Source organism: Amblyomma maculatum, chromosome 4, assembly GCF_055883805.1.
Source record: "Amblyomma maculatum isolate TAMU_Amacu chromosome 4, ASM5588380v1, whole genome shotgun sequence".
NCBI classification, from domain to species: Eukaryota; Metazoa; Arthropoda; class Arachnida; order Ixodida; family Ixodidae; genus Amblyomma; species Amblyomma maculatum.
This window is the reverse complement of record NC_139347.1, coordinates 14,940,324-14,959,068: the sequence shown is the minus strand read 5'-3', so window position 1 is coordinate 14,959,068 and position 18,745 is coordinate 14,940,324. Positions and strand designations below refer to the sequence as shown.

General features: G+C 46.8%; 1 protein-coding gene across 8 annotated transcripts; it reads left to right on the top strand.

The window, feature by feature from the left end:
• Window positions 1–663: 663 nt before the first annotated feature.
• LOC146190325 (serine/arginine-rich splicing factor 7-like) lies at window positions 664–18,680 on the top strand. Of its 8 annotated transcripts, none has more exons than XM_084600774.1 (5): window positions 664–775; window positions 2,143–2,354; window positions 3,164–3,331; window positions 5,639–5,794; window positions 18,197–18,680. In XM_084600774.1, exons 2-5 carry the CDS (start codon window positions 2,143–2,145, stop codon window positions 18,273–18,275), a joined length of 615 nt encoding a protein of 204 aa, XP_084456900.1. In that variant the 5' UTR covers window positions 664–775; the 3' UTR covers window positions 18,276–18,680. The 8 variants fall into 8 exon arrangements, with proteins under 8 accessions (XP_084456900.1, XP_084456901.1, XP_084456903.1 ...); XM_084600775.1 differs by lacking the exon at window positions 664–775 and adding an exon at window positions 833–850 and having other exon boundaries at window positions 5,639–5,831; XM_084600773.1 differs by lacking the exon at window positions 664–775 and adding an exon at window positions 920–1,068.
• The last annotated feature ends 65 nt before the right edge of the window (window positions 18,681–18,745 follow it).

Sequence of the window (18,745 nt, the reverse complement as noted above, 5' to 3'; positions counted from 1 at the left end):
GATCTTTTGAGGCATGCAAAGCGCGGTGATAGGAAAGAATGGATCATTTGCAGAAATCGGTAAGTCGGCTTCTCTTCAAGGCTGGCTTTCCACCCATTCCACCCATAAGGTCTGCATGGTTCCCAGAGGCAACTCGCATATCATTTGAAGAAAGGAACAGCGGCAAGTTTCCATTTCTAAATAAGCTCTGGAATGCCTCTCACTTCAAGGTGACTTGGGGAGAGGTGTTGAAAAGGTACAGTGGTTGAAAGGCTGTCATTTTCGGAATCGCCAGCGTGAACGAGCGATAAAGGGGCTCCTGCCTAAAAAAAAAAGATTGTCGTATGGTAACGAGCCTTTCTGGTTGGAAAACGGTTTGGTTCCCATATACCCGCTGAGACTATGGCAGACGCCGTAGTGAAGGGTTCCGGAAGCAGGCGCACACGGGCGCTTTGCTTTTCGTCTCCATCTAGGAGCGTGGCCGCCGAGGCCGGAATTCGATCCCGCATCCTTCGGCACAATAGTCGAGCGCCGTAACCGGCGGGAGGTTGGAAAACAAGCCTTGCAGAGAGCAAACTTTTGTAAAGGCATTGAAGTTCGTACGTACAAAACGCGCTCTATCGGCGCACGTACTAATTATTCGCTTTTGAACCTTGAGCAGCTGGACCTTTTCGGCGATTATATGCTGAGATGAGGTGTCTTGCCTGAAACGAGCAAAAACTGACTGGTGATTAGGTCAGAACATGGGTCGGAAAGCACCGGACAGCGTCTGGTCTGGTCTGCTGGCTCAACAGAGGTTTTTGTTTTTCTTTTCTTTTTTATGCGTTTTGTTTATTCGGCGCTTTTGTACCTGAAACACAGCAGCGCTAAGGTAAATTGTTATTATCTGACGTGTTATTTCTGTCGCGTTTTAATATTTGTTAGGACGTTCTTTCTGGTTATTTCTTTCACCGGCGGTTCTATCATTGCCTCCTCTTCTATCAGAGGTCAGTTATCGCGTTTGTGGTGTTGCATGCTGGGAATTGGTCTTGGCATTTCTCGTGGCGTTGTAGGAAGCGGTGTTCGGCCTGCTGCACTTTTAACAAAAAGGTGAGTCGGCTTTACGCATCGTACTTGTGTAATGCTACACTCAGTAGCTGTGTGTAGTTTCAGACACTCGAAAAGAATACTCTAATTGCTTGTGTGCTTCGTGCAAGAGATTGAACTTTTCTAACAAAGGGAGCTAAGCTCTTAGGCCTATCTGTAGCCGGGTGCTCGAAGTGAAAGCAGCATTTTTTTTCTGTTATAAACGCTGTCACACGTATTTAGTCGTTATCAGACGCTTACTTTGGTGCTCAATTATACTTTGCCTACTTTTTAGGGGCGCTTTCTGGCTAGTAGTGTGAATTGTCGCATGCCGGCATCAACATGGCGGCCCTTGCTCCCGCTCTTACGATGGTCACTGCGATGGTTTTCCAGTATGGCGAGCTTCCTAGTGTGTTTACTCCCCTGTTTATTGAAAGTGACTGCCAAATAGTGACTGACTGTTAGGCTTCAGCGTTCTCAAGCAGCACTGCCTAAACACACTAGTTGCGTGGGTCTTTAGGTGGGTCGCATACTTCGTAATCAAGTACTGCCTTCGGTCCTGTTTACAAATCTTGGCTAGTCATGAAAACTGTAAAGTACCTGGTATTGCGGTGAACTTAATGCTGCACTATAAGGGAGTATTCGCACGGGCTGCCTGTACGTGTTCGTAATCTGCAAGAATGCCATTTCACGCCTGTTGCGTTACTTGTAAAGCGATGTAGTGCCGCTCTTGAAAAATAAATGCAGGGCTTAGATCTTGTAAGATCGTCTAACTTGGATACGGCTGTGCTCTGCTGCGTTTATTGTACTATCATTGATTGTCAGACACTTGGGGTAGTCTTAGTGATGAGAAGCATCGTCTTGCCCACATGCGTTTCAACCCATTTTTCGCCCGACGGGCGTTTCTTCGAACCGCTGCGCTTGTTTGAGCAGCGTGGCGGGCTGCGTCTTGTGTGTGTGCCGCTAACGTTGTTTGTGTGGCGGCGCGCGCGCGCGTGTGGTATTCGCCAGGACAGCTCCAGTGGATGCGCTGTCAGCTTTTGACCCCGGCGTCTGCAGTCCCGCGCAAAAATGTCCTCCTCCCGGGATTCTCCGCAGATGGCTCGCTACAGAGACACCTGCCCCATAGATTGCAAAGTGTACGTCGGTGAGTTGGGCAACAGTGGCACCAAGCATGAGTTGGAGGAGGCCTTTGGCTACTATGGGCCCCTGCGCAATGTCTGGGTGGCCCGAAGTCCGCCCGGCTTCGCGTTCGTCGAGTTCGAAGACGCCCGCGACGCACGTGACGCAGTGCGCGCACTGGACGGCAAGTGAGTACGGCGTTTCTTGATTGCCCTCCTCATAATTTTGCACGCCTGCTTAGTGCAGGAGAGCACCGTGACTGTCACCAGCACGCTTTCCTTGATTCTGCACGTTTAGAGGACAGGTTAATGGGGGAACCTTGGTAGTGCAGAGAAGCCTTTCAAATGTGTGGATCTTAAAAAAAAAAAAATCAGGTATGTTGGGTCACATTAAATCAGTATATAGGAGTGTTAAAGCATGTGCACCTAAATGAATCTGTGAAGTATATAATGCGGTGTGTTACCTCAACCGGCTTGTGATGCTTGCATTATTAAATTGGATCGGCGGGTGAAACATGCATCTCTCACCTGCATAGTTTCTACACATAGGCTTCATGTGCTTGGCATGAGCTTGGATGTTTTAGCTGTCGTGGCGGACTGCTATGTAAGCATAGGCCATTGTGGCTCAGATGGCGATAATTGGATTGAACGTGTGGATGATTCATGTGCTGCTTGCTTGTGTGCAGCTTCAGTGTCAGCAGTTTTTCGGTTTTGCCATGAATTTTCTCCTGCTAATGCTGCTTGGCATTTGCGGAATGCTCTTTATTGTATGTATGGAGACTGCACTGCAGTTGTTAAATGTGCATGCAGCCGGTCTTTCACAGTAGCGTCAAAACTCATTGGCATGTACGGCACATATGACGGTGTGTAGTTGGAGGGGGGCGTTTCAGCATTCACTTGAGCTTTGCTTGCTGTTTTGTCGAGGCTCATGTTAGTTTAGAAGCACGGCAGCCGCGTTGTAATGAATGGGGGCGGCTGCTTCATTCTTCCTTTTTCAGAATGCTGTGCGGCCGGCGTGTGCGTGTAGAGTTGTCAACAGGAAAGTCCCGCAACTCTTACCGTGGTTCTTCGCGTCCCTTCCAACCGACTGACCGCTGCTACGATTGCGGGGAAAGGGGCCACTACGCCAGAGACTGCAGGGTCTACTCGCGCAGGAATTCCTCCCGGTAAGCACCGTCAGTCTTGTGCAGTGGCTTAACTTGGTTTGCATTTCTCAGCTTGTTGGCCATGACAGAATAGTTGCAGCAGCGCTCATACTAGTTGTCTGAGGTGAGCAGTAGTGCTCTATCACACCTCTCTGCCGTTTCGCGGCCTAGTACATTCATTGACTGTAGGTGTCGGTTACTTTGTAGGCGAGGGTAGATGATGTGGTTTTGGAATTTATTTTTCCTCTTGGCTGCTGGATGGAAGGTTGGAAGCGTGTGTGTGTGTGTGTGCGCGTGTGGACGTGAACCTGTGTGTGGTGAGTAATGGTGGTGCCCCGTGTTTTGTAGGCCTGAGCCTCGCCCCCGTTGTCGTAAATGTCTGCGCCCGAGAGGCTTCGGTTGAGTCAGCGGGGTTGGCAGCAGCGCACAGTGCCACAGCGCCACTACTACTGCCAGTACTACTACTACAGCTCCTAGAGAGAAGGGCAGCTGCTAGAGATGATCACATGAGCGAGCGCCACACTCTGCTGCAAGTGCACGGGGGCGGCGGCATCGGCGACCGGCACTGCTGTCCCACTGCTGCCGCTTCTGCTAAAGAGTCTGCTAGAGTGCTCTTCTTCCACTGCCACTGAGACATGATGGGGGCGAGGCACTCCGCGGAACACACTACTACTTCCACTACGCACTTCCGCTACTACTACTACTACTACTTCCACTGAGAGGGTGTCGGGAAGAGAGCGAGCGAGAGTTGCCTCTAGCGGCAAGAGATTGCGCCTCTGCAAACGTGGGCAGAATGTGCGGCAGCGGCGGCAGCTTCTGGCTGCCAAAAGGTGAGTGGTGGTGTCGTCCCAAGGTTTGGTTGGGCTGCCGCCCTCCTGCTCCCGTTGGAGTCGTGCAAAAAAGATTGGGCCTTAAACTTTGCTGGACTCTCCTGTCCCCATTGGTGGGTAGCAAGCTCTTCCTTTGTGAAAGTGAACTGCGGGAGGCTTGCTATTGCGATGCGGGAGCGGGTACGAGGAGAAAGAGGAGCTCTTGTCCTCTGAGATGTTTAGGCTAGGTGGAAATGGTTGGTGTGTGTAGTGGTTGTTGAATGTGGAGGAGCGTGCCGTTACGTTCCGGGCCTGGGGCAGATGTAGCATGGGGAAGGGTACACCAAGATATCACTTTGAGCACCTTGTGGCCTGTGGGGAATGGAGCACACATTGGGTAGGGACTGGCCTTGTTGTGGTGCGAGATGCTGCTAAGAATGGCTTTGCATCCAGTTTCTATACTTGGCCAAGTCTATGTGCCCGATGTAAGACCTGGGGGAAATGGTAGCACCGTGCTGCATGTTGTGTTGGGTGGAGGATACCCCATGCACATTACGTGTCATTGTTTGAGGCGTAGACTAGCATTCGTAGCCAGAGGCGCTTTAGTGAGTCACTTGCGAGCTCTACGTGTTTACTGCACCATGGAAAACTCCGTTGTGGTTGTACAGTTCGAAGTGCTTTGCTGAGGCAGGTTCTAGGTAGTCACTTTTCACAAGGCATTCATTACTGTGAAGAAAAAGAATGGGTAGTTGGCATGACAGTTGTCACAAGGTTGTTTGTTAGTTTACTGGGAAGGTAGTTCCGATAAGCCATTTTTTATATACTGTTCACTTTATGGTGTGGACTTCAGTACTTTTTCACTGAAGATTGTCTTTTTGTGGTCTGTTTTTTGCGGTTGCTTGACTTTGCACAACTGGACATTATTTTTTGTTGTGTTTAATTATTTCACCTCTTTATTAATGATAAAAGGAGAAACTTCGGTGACTGCCTGCACCATTTCAAATCTTCTTCGTACCTTGATGGGAGCAGATATGGCCTCTCGGGATCTGTCACGTGGTGGTTGCAGAGTTTGGCATGAATTCTTCCAAAAGGTAGAGATGGGAGGCAGCAGCCATGGGTTCTGCAGCTGCCGTGCTGCGTCATTCTGGTGCACTGGCATTGCTGCACGTCCGTACCGTGTAATGTTACAGTCCTGTCTGTCGTGCTGAACTTTCATGGAGGGGCTCACTACCAGGGATGTAGGCTGCTTCTGGGGTATGCCATTGTTGGTGCCAGCCTTTAACCGAGCATCTGCTGAGATAGTGAGCACCTCCTGCAGGCATAGCTTTTGCAGCATTCATATTCTCTTGTCATCTACGCTTGCTTCTCGATTGGCAGTCCGCCTTGTCCTCTGTTGAGGAACGATGTGAGTGGGCTGGCGAGTAGGTGGCAGGTTGTAGGAGGTAGGGACCACCCTGAAGGGCCAAGCTGTGCTTAGGAAGGCCCACGGTGACTTAGTTTTGGTCGGCTGCGGTGACAGGTCGGGGTCCTTGGGGCGTCATTCGCGCAGCCGTAGCCGATCAAGATCTCGGAGCCGGTCATTCAGCCCCCGTCGTGGAGGTGGACGGTCCCGGTCCCTGAGCCGGTCGCCTCGGAGGTCCCCACCGGCCGGATCCCGGAGCCGCTCACGCAGCCGGTGAGTGGCGCGCAACCCTTCCCCACGGCCACAGCAGGTAACTGCACTCGATGAAGCTGTGTCTGCCTGCCTCCCTGCCGCCTTGGGCTTCCTTACCGCTGCATGTAGTGCACGCTTCTGCTATGGGGCTGCTGCATTTGCCGCATGGGTATTCTAGCGATGAGCATGCTGGAAAAGTGTAGATTGTATGCTTCCCAGCTTTTTGAGTGCAGTAGCTTGGATCTCTCGCTGTTATTGTGATCAGGTGACAAGACTCCGCCTTTTTCACAAAATGTGGCGCTCTCTAGCATTGGTTGAAAATTCGTCTGCTACTGGTTGGAAACACCCTTGGGAGATGCAGTTCAAAGCGAAATGGCGGTGTGTGTTCTTGACAGCTACCGCCATCTATCGCATACGCCTGTCACGAATATTAATATTGCCTCCGAAATCAGCTACGGCTACGCCGATCGCGGAGGCCAAGAACTGCGCATGCACAGCTTGGTTTGGTTACTTGTTTTCAACCAGAGGAGAGGCGTGCATGCATAGAGCGGCCTTGTGAAAAAGGCGGATTGCCACAGGCGTGTTGTTCGAAAAGGCAGGTCTAGTTGCTCTCCTATAAATGTTATGCATATCCTGGTGACGTTTCGATGAAAAAAGGCAGAAGCGCCTCTGTACTGTATAGAACAAGTGCACATTGCGATCTAAATCCAGAACCCTCTACTTTGGCATCTCTTGTAACTCAATACATGTGGCAATTTGGCCAAACTCCACATGTTATGCTCACCAATTGTAGGCCGTTTGATAGAAATGCATGTCGATGGCTTGTAATATGCTCGAGTAGCTTTTGTTTGGGACATGCAGTTTTATTTTTTGTTTTTGTGCATAGCGTGTGGGTGTGGCAAGAAGGCAAAAATCTACGACCAAGTTCGAACTACAAATATGAATACAGTTTGGCACAGAGAAAAGACAAAAGTTACTGATAGCGTCACTTTTTTTTCTTTTTTTTTCCGCTTTTATGCTTCTTTGTCAGGGTCTTGGCTTTAAAAATGTTTTGGTGGATGTTGTTTTGGTCTACAAAGCCAAAGAAAGAAGGTCTCTGCCACTTGCACTTGGGCCTGTAAACCAATGAGAGTACCATGCACAATTTTGCAAGGTGTTGGCAACACTACGCAAGGCGAGGCGAGTTTAGCCGCTTATAGTGTCAGACCGGTTATAATATGGTTTTTGCTTGCCACTGGTTCGCCTCCCATAGGACTCAACGTAAAGTCATACCGCTTATTATGCAGCCGCGCGAAGCGAAATACTGGCATAGTGTGGTTTCGAAATTCGCTCTGTAAAATTGCGGAACAGCAAGTGCACTTCCCTGCTTGGCACAGCACATTGCGCCACAAGTTTAGGGCGCGACACATACATTGCTCCCATCTCGCACAAGGTTGCACATTAGCTACTCTTTGATGTTGTGAGCTGCCACTACAGTGCACTAAACACTAAATGGGGATCTTTGACAACCCCACCGCTAGGTTTGTTTCCAACCAAAAGGTCTCTGAATTCCCCGAATTGTTCGTGGGAACAAAAAGAGCCAAGGTTGCTTTATACTGCATGCAGGGCGTCTCGGACCAGTCACAAAACTGGGCATGCATTGATAAATGCATACAGAGTTCCGAGGAGGCGAATGTGGTAGTTTTTCTGGTTGTGATGCTAAAACTAATTTAAGTGTGTAGCGGACTTATTGGGTTGCCTTTTTGTTCACTGATTAATAAGGCATTTTTGAAAGTGAAGCTAACCATTGGGGGTGTATTTTTGACCCGAAAAAATGTTACGTTGTAGTGCAGTATCGTTTACAGTGTGGATTCCCGAACCCTCTCGACCTACATTATAAGTGGTCTATGGTTCCAGAAGGAATTCAGAGCAACAAGTAGCAGTCAGGAACTGGATTTTCTTCCCTTGTAGCACGGCTTTGAATTGTTTCTATTTCTGATTTTTTTGCGGCATGTAGAGTGGGTGCTCTGGAGAGGGCGCTGCAATTGTGCAAGCTGCTTTATGTCAAGATTGAGAAGCTGAAACCTTAATATTTGTGTGTTCTCATGTTTTCATAAATATCTTTTATCCCTTTGGGGGCGAAAAGGAGTCCAAGGCATTGGAAACTTCTTCGATCTGCGTCTAAGTGCCACGCCCACACCTGCACTCAAATGCACATGTTCTGGGAAGCAAAAACTTACCTTCTCCAGAATGAACTGGAGCTCAAACTTTGCTCACTTTTGGCCAGTGGCTCATGGTCTTGCTATTGCCAACATTTTTCTTTTTCTGTGGCCGGACATGAGCTCTACGCCATGTTTCACTAGCTCACGGGCTGTTGGGATGTGATAAAAGCCGCGCGTGCATCGTTACTTACTGAAAAAGAAAATGCAAACTGGACCGAAAGTTTACATATTAGGTTACAGTCCTAGATGGACAGTGTGTTCCAGCCAGACGAAATTTGGGCTTGCCAGCTTGTGCAAACTTAGATTAATTTTTTGCATTGTGACCCCTAAGGCAGTAGCAAGAGGGTTGGGTGTCTCCCAATGTATATATTTTTTTTAATACTTGGAAAAGCCGGTTTTGAAAGGGAGATAATACAACCTTGCTTGGTCAGTAGCCAGAGCAATAGAACTGCCTCTATGTGGCAAAATGTTCCTGTCATAAATGCAGCTAGCAGGACTAGGGATTTTGCAGCTCTAAAGGGTGGTTCCAAAGCTCTCAGGTCTGCTTTTTCAAAGGGATAGAGACGCCAAACTGAAGTAATGTGTTCTCTCTTTGGAATGATCTGCAGCGCATTAGAAACATGGGCAGCCACGGGGGTTGTATGAAAAGCAGTCATTAATTTTTAATTGAATTTTTTCTTTTGTTATTTCAGTTTCAGCCATCGAGTGGCGAAGTGACGTCACATATAAGTTTAGGCCATGTGAGTCATCTAAATGGTGCTGTGTGGTTAACTTTAATTTACTCTAGTCTTGCACAAGCATTCCTAAATAGTTGAAGTTGCGTAATGTGATCAAGCAGCACTTGCTGTATTTATCTGCTTATTGGATCCACTCTGATCATGAACCCCCCACCAACTTTTCTTTTGTCAGTGAGAATTTACCCATTTCAAAAGCAGAGCTTATGTGTCTAGCAGTTTCAAGTTGCTTTCATCACATTACACAGCGCAGATCTTGGCAACTGCCTACTGAAAACGTCGGGGTGTGAAGACCTTTGATGAGTGTTCAAACCTCTGATTGTGACTCACTCGATGAACTTTAGAAGTCTCCTCGGCGGCTGCTTTTCGATGGAGGCGAAAAGCAAAAGCGCCCGTGTGCTGTGCGATGTCAGTGCACGTTAAAGAACCCCAGGTGGTCGAAATTTCCGGAGTCCTCCACTACGGCGTCTCTCATAGCCTGAGTTGCTTTGGGACGTTAAACCCCACAAACCAACCAACCAACCAAATGTATATTATCTCTTCTTGAGGAGAGGGGGGGGGGGGTAATTATAAGATTCAGTATAGTATATCACACTTTTCTGACTACTCGTATGACCTATGCTCGTCTGATGTCGCTTGTGGAAATCGAAACCAAGCTGCTTGAAAATTCAGTTATAGATAAGTTGCCGTAGGTGAACTACGGCATTGTGACTCATGTGCACTTGTCTTGCACGCTGTTAAATGAAAAGCAAAAGCGTCCTTGCAGGGTGCATTTTTCTCGGAATGTTGGACACTGTGATTCTGTCCACTATCTTCAGAGAGATTGGAGCCATTTTTTTCAGAGGCCCGTTCTTCTATTCCTGCCATTTTTAGTATAGCTCTGCCTGCTGTAGTCCTGCGCTTGCTTGGCTGCTTCTATGTATTCTTTCAGATTGTTTAGCATGCTCATTTCTTCCAACTTTGTGTCTGGTGTTGTAACCGTAGCCCCGTCGCTCTTTTGGCATACCTTTTTGTTATAATTTCTATAGCCTTTTTGTCTTGTTTTTTTGTTAGTGCGTAGCACACACTGCTGATATGAATGCTTGGATGATCGAATTTTCTTCCCTGATGTCCTTAGTCTCCGTTGGTGATTCTTCTGATCACCCCACAGACTTTTGCAGCCTGGTCCCTGAGGTTTTTATTGCAGAGTCGTTTTTTTCCATCCTTGTCGACGATTAGACTCGGTATCATCATTTCTTCTACTTTCGGGATGTCTTTCCCGCCCAGCTCTATTTTAATATCTTGGCGTTTTGCTCTTCTGCCTATTTTCAGAAGTTCGAATTTCTGCGGCAAGCAACTAAGTCCCTTCTCTTCTGCGTGCGCCTTTATTGCCATACGCTACTAGTTTAAGATTTTCTTCTAGCCTCCTCTTGTCCCTCATGTTGGCCCAGACGTTTACATCATCTGCTTAGGTTCCTACTTACAGTCCTGGTATTTGCTTGATTTGCTCCACCAGCCTTCTCATTAAGGGGGGACGCGGGCTTTGAAAGTCGAAAAATCGCGAAAAAGTCTGCTTTTCAAAAAGTACATATCTCGGCTGTATATGTTATAAACTACCTTTCCTATAATTATAAACGCCTAATTCATCGTGGAACTGCTTTAAATTAAATATACAACTGGGCGCGGTAGCCCCAGAGTCGCGAGCGGACGGCAAAAGTACCCAAACTTCGCGCGCGCGCCATCTCTCTGCCGCTGAACCGAGCGCCGCCATCTTGGTCTTGTTTTGTTTGTGAATGCTTGCCCTTTTCCATATTGCCTTCGCCGGCGGCGTCCGCGGCGTAGCAGAAGCGTGGCTCGCTTGTGATTGGGGGCCTCACAGGGATGGTTGAGCTTCCCGCGTCTCGAATTCAGGCTGTGATTGGACAAAGCGCGCGCTCCGTGAGAACGCGGGGGATCGCGCGACTGCTATTGGCTGCTGCGCGCGCTGACGCGGTAGCCCCTCCCCGGCGCGGCGTCTGCTCCGGCTTGCTACTGACCTGGCGTTCTTTGTACGCTCGCTGCAGCGCTCCACGTTTCACCATTTTGAGATCGCCGTGATCATCGCTCGTTACAAATTCTGGTGGCGTGTTTTGAACGGTTATGTGCACTTTGTGGATTATTGCACGGTCGGCCACGATGCGTGCTAAGAAGTTCAAAACACTGCATACGTCGTCGTTCTGTGAATGCCGTCCGAATCGCGAAGTTAGCGAAAAGCGTTGTCAACGGGCGCAGAGACGCTTCTATTAGTGCTGCTTCTGCTACATCACTACTAGACCGACTGCGCTGCCACTTCCAACTGCGTATCTTTCGCGTCAACGTAAGGAGCCGGCGTTTGAAGCGTGCCTGCTGTACCGACCTTATCAACCTCGGCGATCTCGGCCTCCCGTATCGCGTCTGTAATCGCAAGCGATAACGCGTCGTCAGCGTCGTCCGCTGTTCGCATGAAAATGCACTTTCCGAGGGAATCGGGGAGGTGGAGGCACAACGTGCTGCAGTGAAAAACAAACTTTAGACTTGAAAATGCTGTTTTAAACTTCAAGGGCCATTTTCTCAAAATGAATTTTTTTCATGGTATGGTTGCTTATTCCCGCAATATTTCTGGAACCGCTAATCGGATTCCCACCTGGTTTTTTTTATTGTGTGCCTGAATAAATTTCCGAGGGCAAGACAAGCTCATTTTTTCAAATTATCGAGTCTGGAATTTATAATAAACAATCAAAATTAGGCTAATGCAAGTCCAATTAGTGGCACTAACTTCAATGCACTGCTAAAAGTTTTTGGAAGGGAAATTAAAAAAAAGGGCTCTGTCTTGCCCTGTGGTACCTATTCAGGAACCTTCATAATGAATTTCATAGTGCCAACACATTTTGCAAGTTCACCAGGCATGGAACAAGGAACCCACGTGAACCATTCTGATATACTTCTCTAATTTGAGTACCAATGTGCGCAGCTCCATGAAACTTTGCAGTTATTCAAATGGCTGTGCCATGAGTCTACCCTGAAAATTTCATTCAGTTATCTCAAGAAACAACAAAGTTGGTATTCAAAGGTAGCCTCCCCCCTTAAAGAGTATTGGCGAGAGTACCGCTCCTTGTGGTGTGCCTAGTTTGATGCTCCTATATTCCACTCCTTGGAAGCTGATTTTGGTTCTGTCCACCGGGAAAGATCTGATGAACTTGAATACCTTTTCTACCCCTGGTTAATTTCTTCTAATATGCTGCTGTGCTTGACATTGTCGAAGGCTTTGGTAAATGCCAAGGATGACCCTTCCACTCTTGATGATGTCCAGCCTAAGCACTGTATTTTGCATGCTTGGCATTGGCGTGAACTCCACCATTGGACTTATTTTTCCATATAGTCTGACACTCTTCTGGATTATTTTTTAAGGTTCGATGTTAGCGAGATCGGTCGTAAACTCTCAAATCCAGGTTTCTTCCCTGCTTTTTGTATTAGCATGACGTTAGCGTATTTCCACGTCTTCAGGATTTCTCCTTTGTTCCAGACTTCATTGAAGATTTCTATTTTCTCTATGGCTTCCTCAACCAGGTTTCTCAGCATCTTGTTGTTGACATTGTCTTGTCCAGGAGCAGATCTTTCCTTTTCTTTTTTAGTTAATCTTACTCCTGCCTCTCTGATTGGTCCCCCTAGCTCGTTAGCTTTCCCTGCATTATATCTAGCCGCTGGGGCTGCATATCTGTCCACTACAGGGAAACTTCACTTAAACGAACTTCAAGGGACCTGAGGAAAAGGATGGTTGAAATGAAAGTTCGCTGAACTGAAATAAATGCGTGGAAGCTTGTTTCCATTAGCTCCAAGAAACATCCAATGTTCAAATTATATCCCAACCCTATTTCAATTTGTCATGCTCTCATTTGCGAGCTAGGATTTTTTAACTTGGGACTGCACTGGTCTTACACTCAGTTACAGTGTACATGTTCCCATGACCCTTGTGCGGCACTAATGTCTGGTGAGCAGCAAAGACCTTCATTTCCTCCAAGCAGATCATTGCTTCCGAAGATCAGGGTTAACCAGTATGCATACGTATGTCATTCTTGGTGTCAAAAGGCTCGGTATGGCTGAAGCTGTGGCTATGGCTGTGGAGCCTAGTTAAGCATGCAAAGCTAGCTATGGATTTCTTTGGCTACTTGTTTAGATAGTCTGTACAGTTTAAAACTAAATGGCGGCAAATTTGCACCACGCGGTAATGAAACTTGGTTCTCATCCCACCAATATTCAATAAAAAGTGCTTGTTGTAGTGCTCATGCGTTCATCGAGCAGGTGGGCTTGAAGCCTCGCTTGCTCTTCGCCAGGTAGTGCGTGCGTGACCTGAACGCTCCATGTGTGCTACCTTGGACGTATGCTGCAGGGCGCCCCACCCTGGCAGCTGGTGCATTGTCGCGCGTGCGATCTGTCTGCGACAGGACGCTACGTGAGCGCGACTGTATATATACATCAATAATACTATATATATATTGTAAATTGCAGTGGCCGCTCGCACGCAGGCATTTGTGGACAGTGCTCGGACACATGCGCGCGAGCAACGCGAACTCGTTGATCGTCTGTACATTGTAAATAATGTACAAAGCTTCCCCTGTCCTTTCTTCCTATCGCTCCCGTCTGTACTTCTCCTCGCTATCCTCTCCCTATCCCTGTTTCTTTCCCGCCGGCCGCCGCTCAGTGCTTCAGTTTTTTAGATAGCAGTTGCTGCGGCCGGCAATACTCTCTTCTTCTTGGTTATTTTTAAAAAAAAAATAACCACTATTAAATTCCCTCGCCGAAGCTCCATTGAACGCTATCAGACGCCCTTCATTTGAACGAATTTCAGTATGCCTGATTTCAGTTCTACGAACATTTTAAGCGGTGTCATCCTGTGTCCCCCACGTCATATTGAGCACTGGTGGTGGTGGTAGTGGTTATTTTTTTTTTTTTAAATAACCAAGAAGAAGAGAGTATTGCCGGCCGCGGCAACTGCTATCTAAAAAACTGAAGCACTGAGCGGCGGCCGGCGGGAAAGAAACGGGGATAGGGAGAGGATAGCGAGAAGTACAGACGGGAGCGATAGGAAGAAAGGACAGGGGAAGCTTTGTACATTATTTACAATGTACAGACGATCAACGAAAAGAACGATCAATGTACAGTTTACTACTGAATAGATCATTTAAGTGACGTTCGTTCAAGTGGTAGTCTACTGTATTTCTTTTATCACCTCCTCGTCTCTCCCTGTACCAGTGCTTCGTGATTTCCTGTTCTTTTCTGGTGGTACTCTTGGTTTTCTCTGGGTCTGTCAGTAGCTTGAAGAGCTGCCAGGTGTTGATTCCTATGTTCTTATCGAGCTCACCAAACTTGTTCTCCCATCACCTTTCCAGATTCAGTTCAGTCGTGTCAGACTCTTCGTGACCCTATGGACCATATCACGGCACGCTTTCCGGTCTCTCACTATCTTCCTAACATCACATAACTTCATCTGCAGCGCCTCGAGGATGCCATCTAACAATCGCGTTCGCTGCCTACCCCTTCTCCAGTGACCCTCAACCTTTCCCAACATCTTTCCAGATACCTTGCATGTTTTCCTATTTCCTGGTTGAGTAGGGTCAGCTGTCTTATGTTCTTTGTCCACCTAGGTGTTCTTTTTGGTTCTAGCTTTTCCTTCTTTTCCCAAAACCTGAACAGGTGACTGTCCATCTCAATCCCTGCATCTTCTGTTTCAACCTCCTTGGTGGCTTTCTTGGTTCTTCCAATCGAGTCTTTTACCCATTCGTCTATGTTGCAGATTTTAAAGTCTGGGTTTTTTCACAAGCGGTAAGAGTATTTGCTTACGGCCTTCCTCACCGACTCTTAACAGTTGTTTCTTCAAAAGCAGTGTCACTTCTTAAAAGCAAGTGTATGAGAAGTTTTGAGTGCTCTGATACGAGATGAACCCACTGTGTTTTGACTGAATTTAAGAAATCTTGCAGTGAGGCAAACAAGAAAGTATGGGGCGGTTGGGTGCTTGTGCTAATTTAGGAGAGTTAACATGCATAATATTCATCGTTATTCAGAGTTGGTTACTGTCCATTCGTTTGGAAGCCCAGCTGGTACAGCATTGTTCTCACCACATTTGTGCTTGCTGTGAGGGTGATAGTAGCATGGCAGATTTGATGTCTTTCTCTCTTGAGCAAATAAAAAATATTTTCTCAAGTCTGTTAAAATTAGAAAGCTTGCCTCGGTATAAATATAGCTCTGTCCCACTTGGTGCAAAATTTTAGGGTAGCATTTTCTGCTCGACCTGTGTTAGAAAGTTCTTTTACATGCTGTCACAAATGTCTGCAATGTTTTTGTGGGTTGCTCTTGTGTGTGTCTGAGGTCTTGTGCTTTTTTATTGTAGTTTTGTTGCTCTTGTATTTATTGCACATTGGTCTGCTGCATGTAACAGCCAGTATTGCACAAAACCTTTGTCGCATTGATTGAGAAATCTTCCGTAGAATTCTGCCTCGTTCAGTTTAAGAAGCTAACACAAACAATTTTTTATTTAAATTTATTTATTTATTGAACTCGGCGTTTTGGTATCAACATGGTCCCTTCACCAGTGGCGATGTTGTGAGCCAGCAGTAGCAGCAGGCAGTAGCCTCCGCTTCATATTTCAGTCCATCCACGAAGTCCATGGGTGCATGCAAAGGTTAGCGTTCCCGGAAGAATGGCAATCTGGGAATACCACTCTTTGCATACACCAAGGGCTCACACATCAGTAACCCTTGATGGAAGGGCTGAGTTTATCCCAAAACACTGAGTAAAAAAAAAAAAAATTGGTTGGTGCTAGTGTTTCTAGGACTTTCACTTAAAAAAAAAAAAGAAAGAAAAAACTGCAACAATGCTATTTGGTGAGCAATTATTGCACAGCGGAGCAATTTTTTCAGCAGACGTAGGAAACTTGGGCTGTGTTGTGTGGTTTGTGAACTTTTTTTATTTTTGTTCGGAGAGTAGTCATTCACCTATATTCTGTCAACTTTTAAAGGGACTGAAAACTGGTTTTTGTAGTTGTCAAATGTACAGTGTAATAAACATTTGAACAAAACTGAGAAAACCTGCAAATTGATATGCTGTTCTAAAATGAATACTCTAAAAATGAAACTGACATGTCACTTGTGGTTTTTGTCCTCTCTCCACTTCTTTTATCTGTTGCGCTGAGCCGTTTCCTTCACTTCCGTCAACTTGGTTCCATAAATTCCTTTTCTCCGCCAAGTGCATCGAAACCACACTCCTCGTAGGCCCATTTGCACTTGTCATGGGTACCATGTAGCAGTGGTGTGGCTACACAACAAAGGCTGCGGGCCCCTTACGGATTCATAGTATACACAGTGAAGCATTCGTGTAAAGACAAAAAAAAATTGCCATGCTGTTCTCATCTTAAAATCAGGCAACCATACCTCAGTCTTAAACCACACTCCTCGTAGGCCCATTTGCACTTGTCATGGGTACCATGTAGCAGCGGTGTGGCTACACAACAAAAGCTGCGGGGCCCCTTACGAATTCATAGTATACGCAGTGAAGCATTGGTGTAAAGATAAAAAAAAAAATTGCCATGCTGTTCTCATCTTAAAATCAGGCAACCATACCTCAGTCTTAAACCCACTCCTCCTAGGCCCATTTGCACTTGTCATGAGTACCATGTAGCAGCGGTGTGGCTACACAACAAAGGCTGCGGGGCCCCTTACGAATTCATAGTATATGCAGTGAAGCATTGCTGTAAACATAAAAAAAGTTTCTATGCTGTTCTCATCTTAAAATCAGGCAACCATACCTCAGTCTTATTCTGATGCAAGTAGTTCTTGGCAGTGTTTTAGAAGGCATGGCATAATGAAGTACACTGAATAAGGCACTGTGTAAAGCAGATTTTGGCAGCATTGATGTCATGCAGGCAGCACAAATAATTCGGTGAATATTAGTTCACTGAAACATTCCCTTTTCTACAGTGAAAATAATAGCATGATTCCACGAGTGACAGATACTGCACCTTTCCTTTCCTGTAGACGGATTGTAGAACGAAGGGGAGCTTCAGTGCGTTCAATCAAATGCTGGTTGTGTTTGACAAGGGGTGTGCTACGTACTGTCACGACAGGTCATGACGTCGCAAAACAATTCATGCATATAAGGAGCTGATCCCCGCCGGGCGTCCGATCCAGGCGTCCGTGCGCCCTTTCATTTGCCGCTTCCTCGAACGCCGCACCACACAGCAAACAGAAGCAGACCTAGATGTCTAGGAGGCGTTAGTGCAGCGGGCATCAACGGCGTTTGAAATTGATTTACAGGATAGAAAAGGCGCAGTATCTGTCACAATTCTCCGCGGACATGTACCATGCCGTAAAGGAAGGGAGGAATGTGAAACAGCATTCACCCTCTTTACTGGAAGCACCATTCACCGCCACATTCGCAACAAATGCGTAGCAGAATGCGGCACTCAGGCGTTCGCTTTTCACCGCTTTAGTTGGCAAAATGTCTCTGCACTTGACTACGGTTTCCAAAGACGCAGGATCGAATCCCAACCTCGGCGGCCGCTTTTCGATGGAGGCGAAACGGAGTGGCGTCCGTGTGCTGTACGATGTCAGTGCACATTAAAGAACCCCAGGTCATCAAAATTTGCGGAGTCCTCCACTACGGCGTCTCTCATAGCCTGAGTCTCTTTGGGACCTTGAACCCTACAAACCAGAACCAGATTGTAATTTTTTATTTTTCATGAGCAAGATGGGGTCTCGCTTTGGCTGTCGGAGCGTTGCTTTCGCAACAAAAAAAGAACTTGTATGTTAAGACGGCACACTTGCCTTGCAATGCTTCCGTTATTACCCTGTAATAATTTACCTTGTAATGGTAAATTCCAATAGTCGATTGGCACTGGGTGCCTGAATTTGAACAGAGTGACCTAAACCTCTGCAGAGCTAACCAGCCTTGGTCGATCAGCAGAACATGCAGGGAGCACAATGGAAGTAAAAGCTGAATAGGTTCTGGAAGCCGAGGTCATATCCCGCCACTAAAATGAGTTGCAATTAACAGGCAAGAGCTTGGCACTCTGCCATTTACGTTTGCACATAATTAATGCTGGAGGCATTATTTTGTAGATTGATGTATGCTTATGAGGAAATAACCGTGCCGTGTTCTTGAATGTGTTGCAGGGATTTTTTGGCTGGAGCTTAGCAAGATGAACTTTTGCATTGCTTTATGAAATTGGTTAGGGAACATAAGGTTTTTGGTCCCTATAAAGAAATAGTACTGCAATTAAAGCATACCTATTAAATTAAAATATGTAACAACCAATTATTTATGCTTGCTTGCTGCTTTTTTATGCATTTTGCTTTAATAGCTTGCACAGTGTTGCCAGTTAACCAGTTGCTGTCGGCTTCCTGGATGCTGTTTACATTTTATTTGCTGTAGACTTTCATATGACGGTTGTGTTGCGGTATGAACATAGTGCTGCTGTCGCATTTTTATTTTTTCACCAGGTCTCCCATTGGCAAGAGGGGCCGCAGTGGATCAAAGTCACCCAGCCGTAGGGACTCTCGCAATGGAAACCTTGATTAAAACATTGCACGCTTGCAGGCCGAGCGCAGATGCCAGCAGAGCAAGCCTTCATCAGCCCTATGCCTTCATCACCCAGAAAACTTGCATTAGTATCCTCCCCTAAGTCACATTTTGCTGCAGTAATTTCATCTCCCCCCCCCCCCCCCCCCCCCTTCATCTTCAGCTTGGCTAAGCATATAGTCTGTGTTGATTGTTTGCTCCTAAGAAGATGATGTGATGTCCTTTTAGTAGTGCGAGGCAGTTCAATTTGTTCCAAAGGGCAGGGGGGTACACACTTGTCATTTACGTCAAGGACATTCCAAGTGCAAACCCTGGCGCTGAATGCCCACAGACATCTTGCTGCGGAACATCCAATACCGCCATACGTTTCCCTCTGTGTCCAAAATAAAATGTGGTGTCATCACATTTTGTGGTTGTTTATTGGTGCCTTCGCAGTACTGGCTGCACTGTGTTTGGCCCCCAGAATTAGT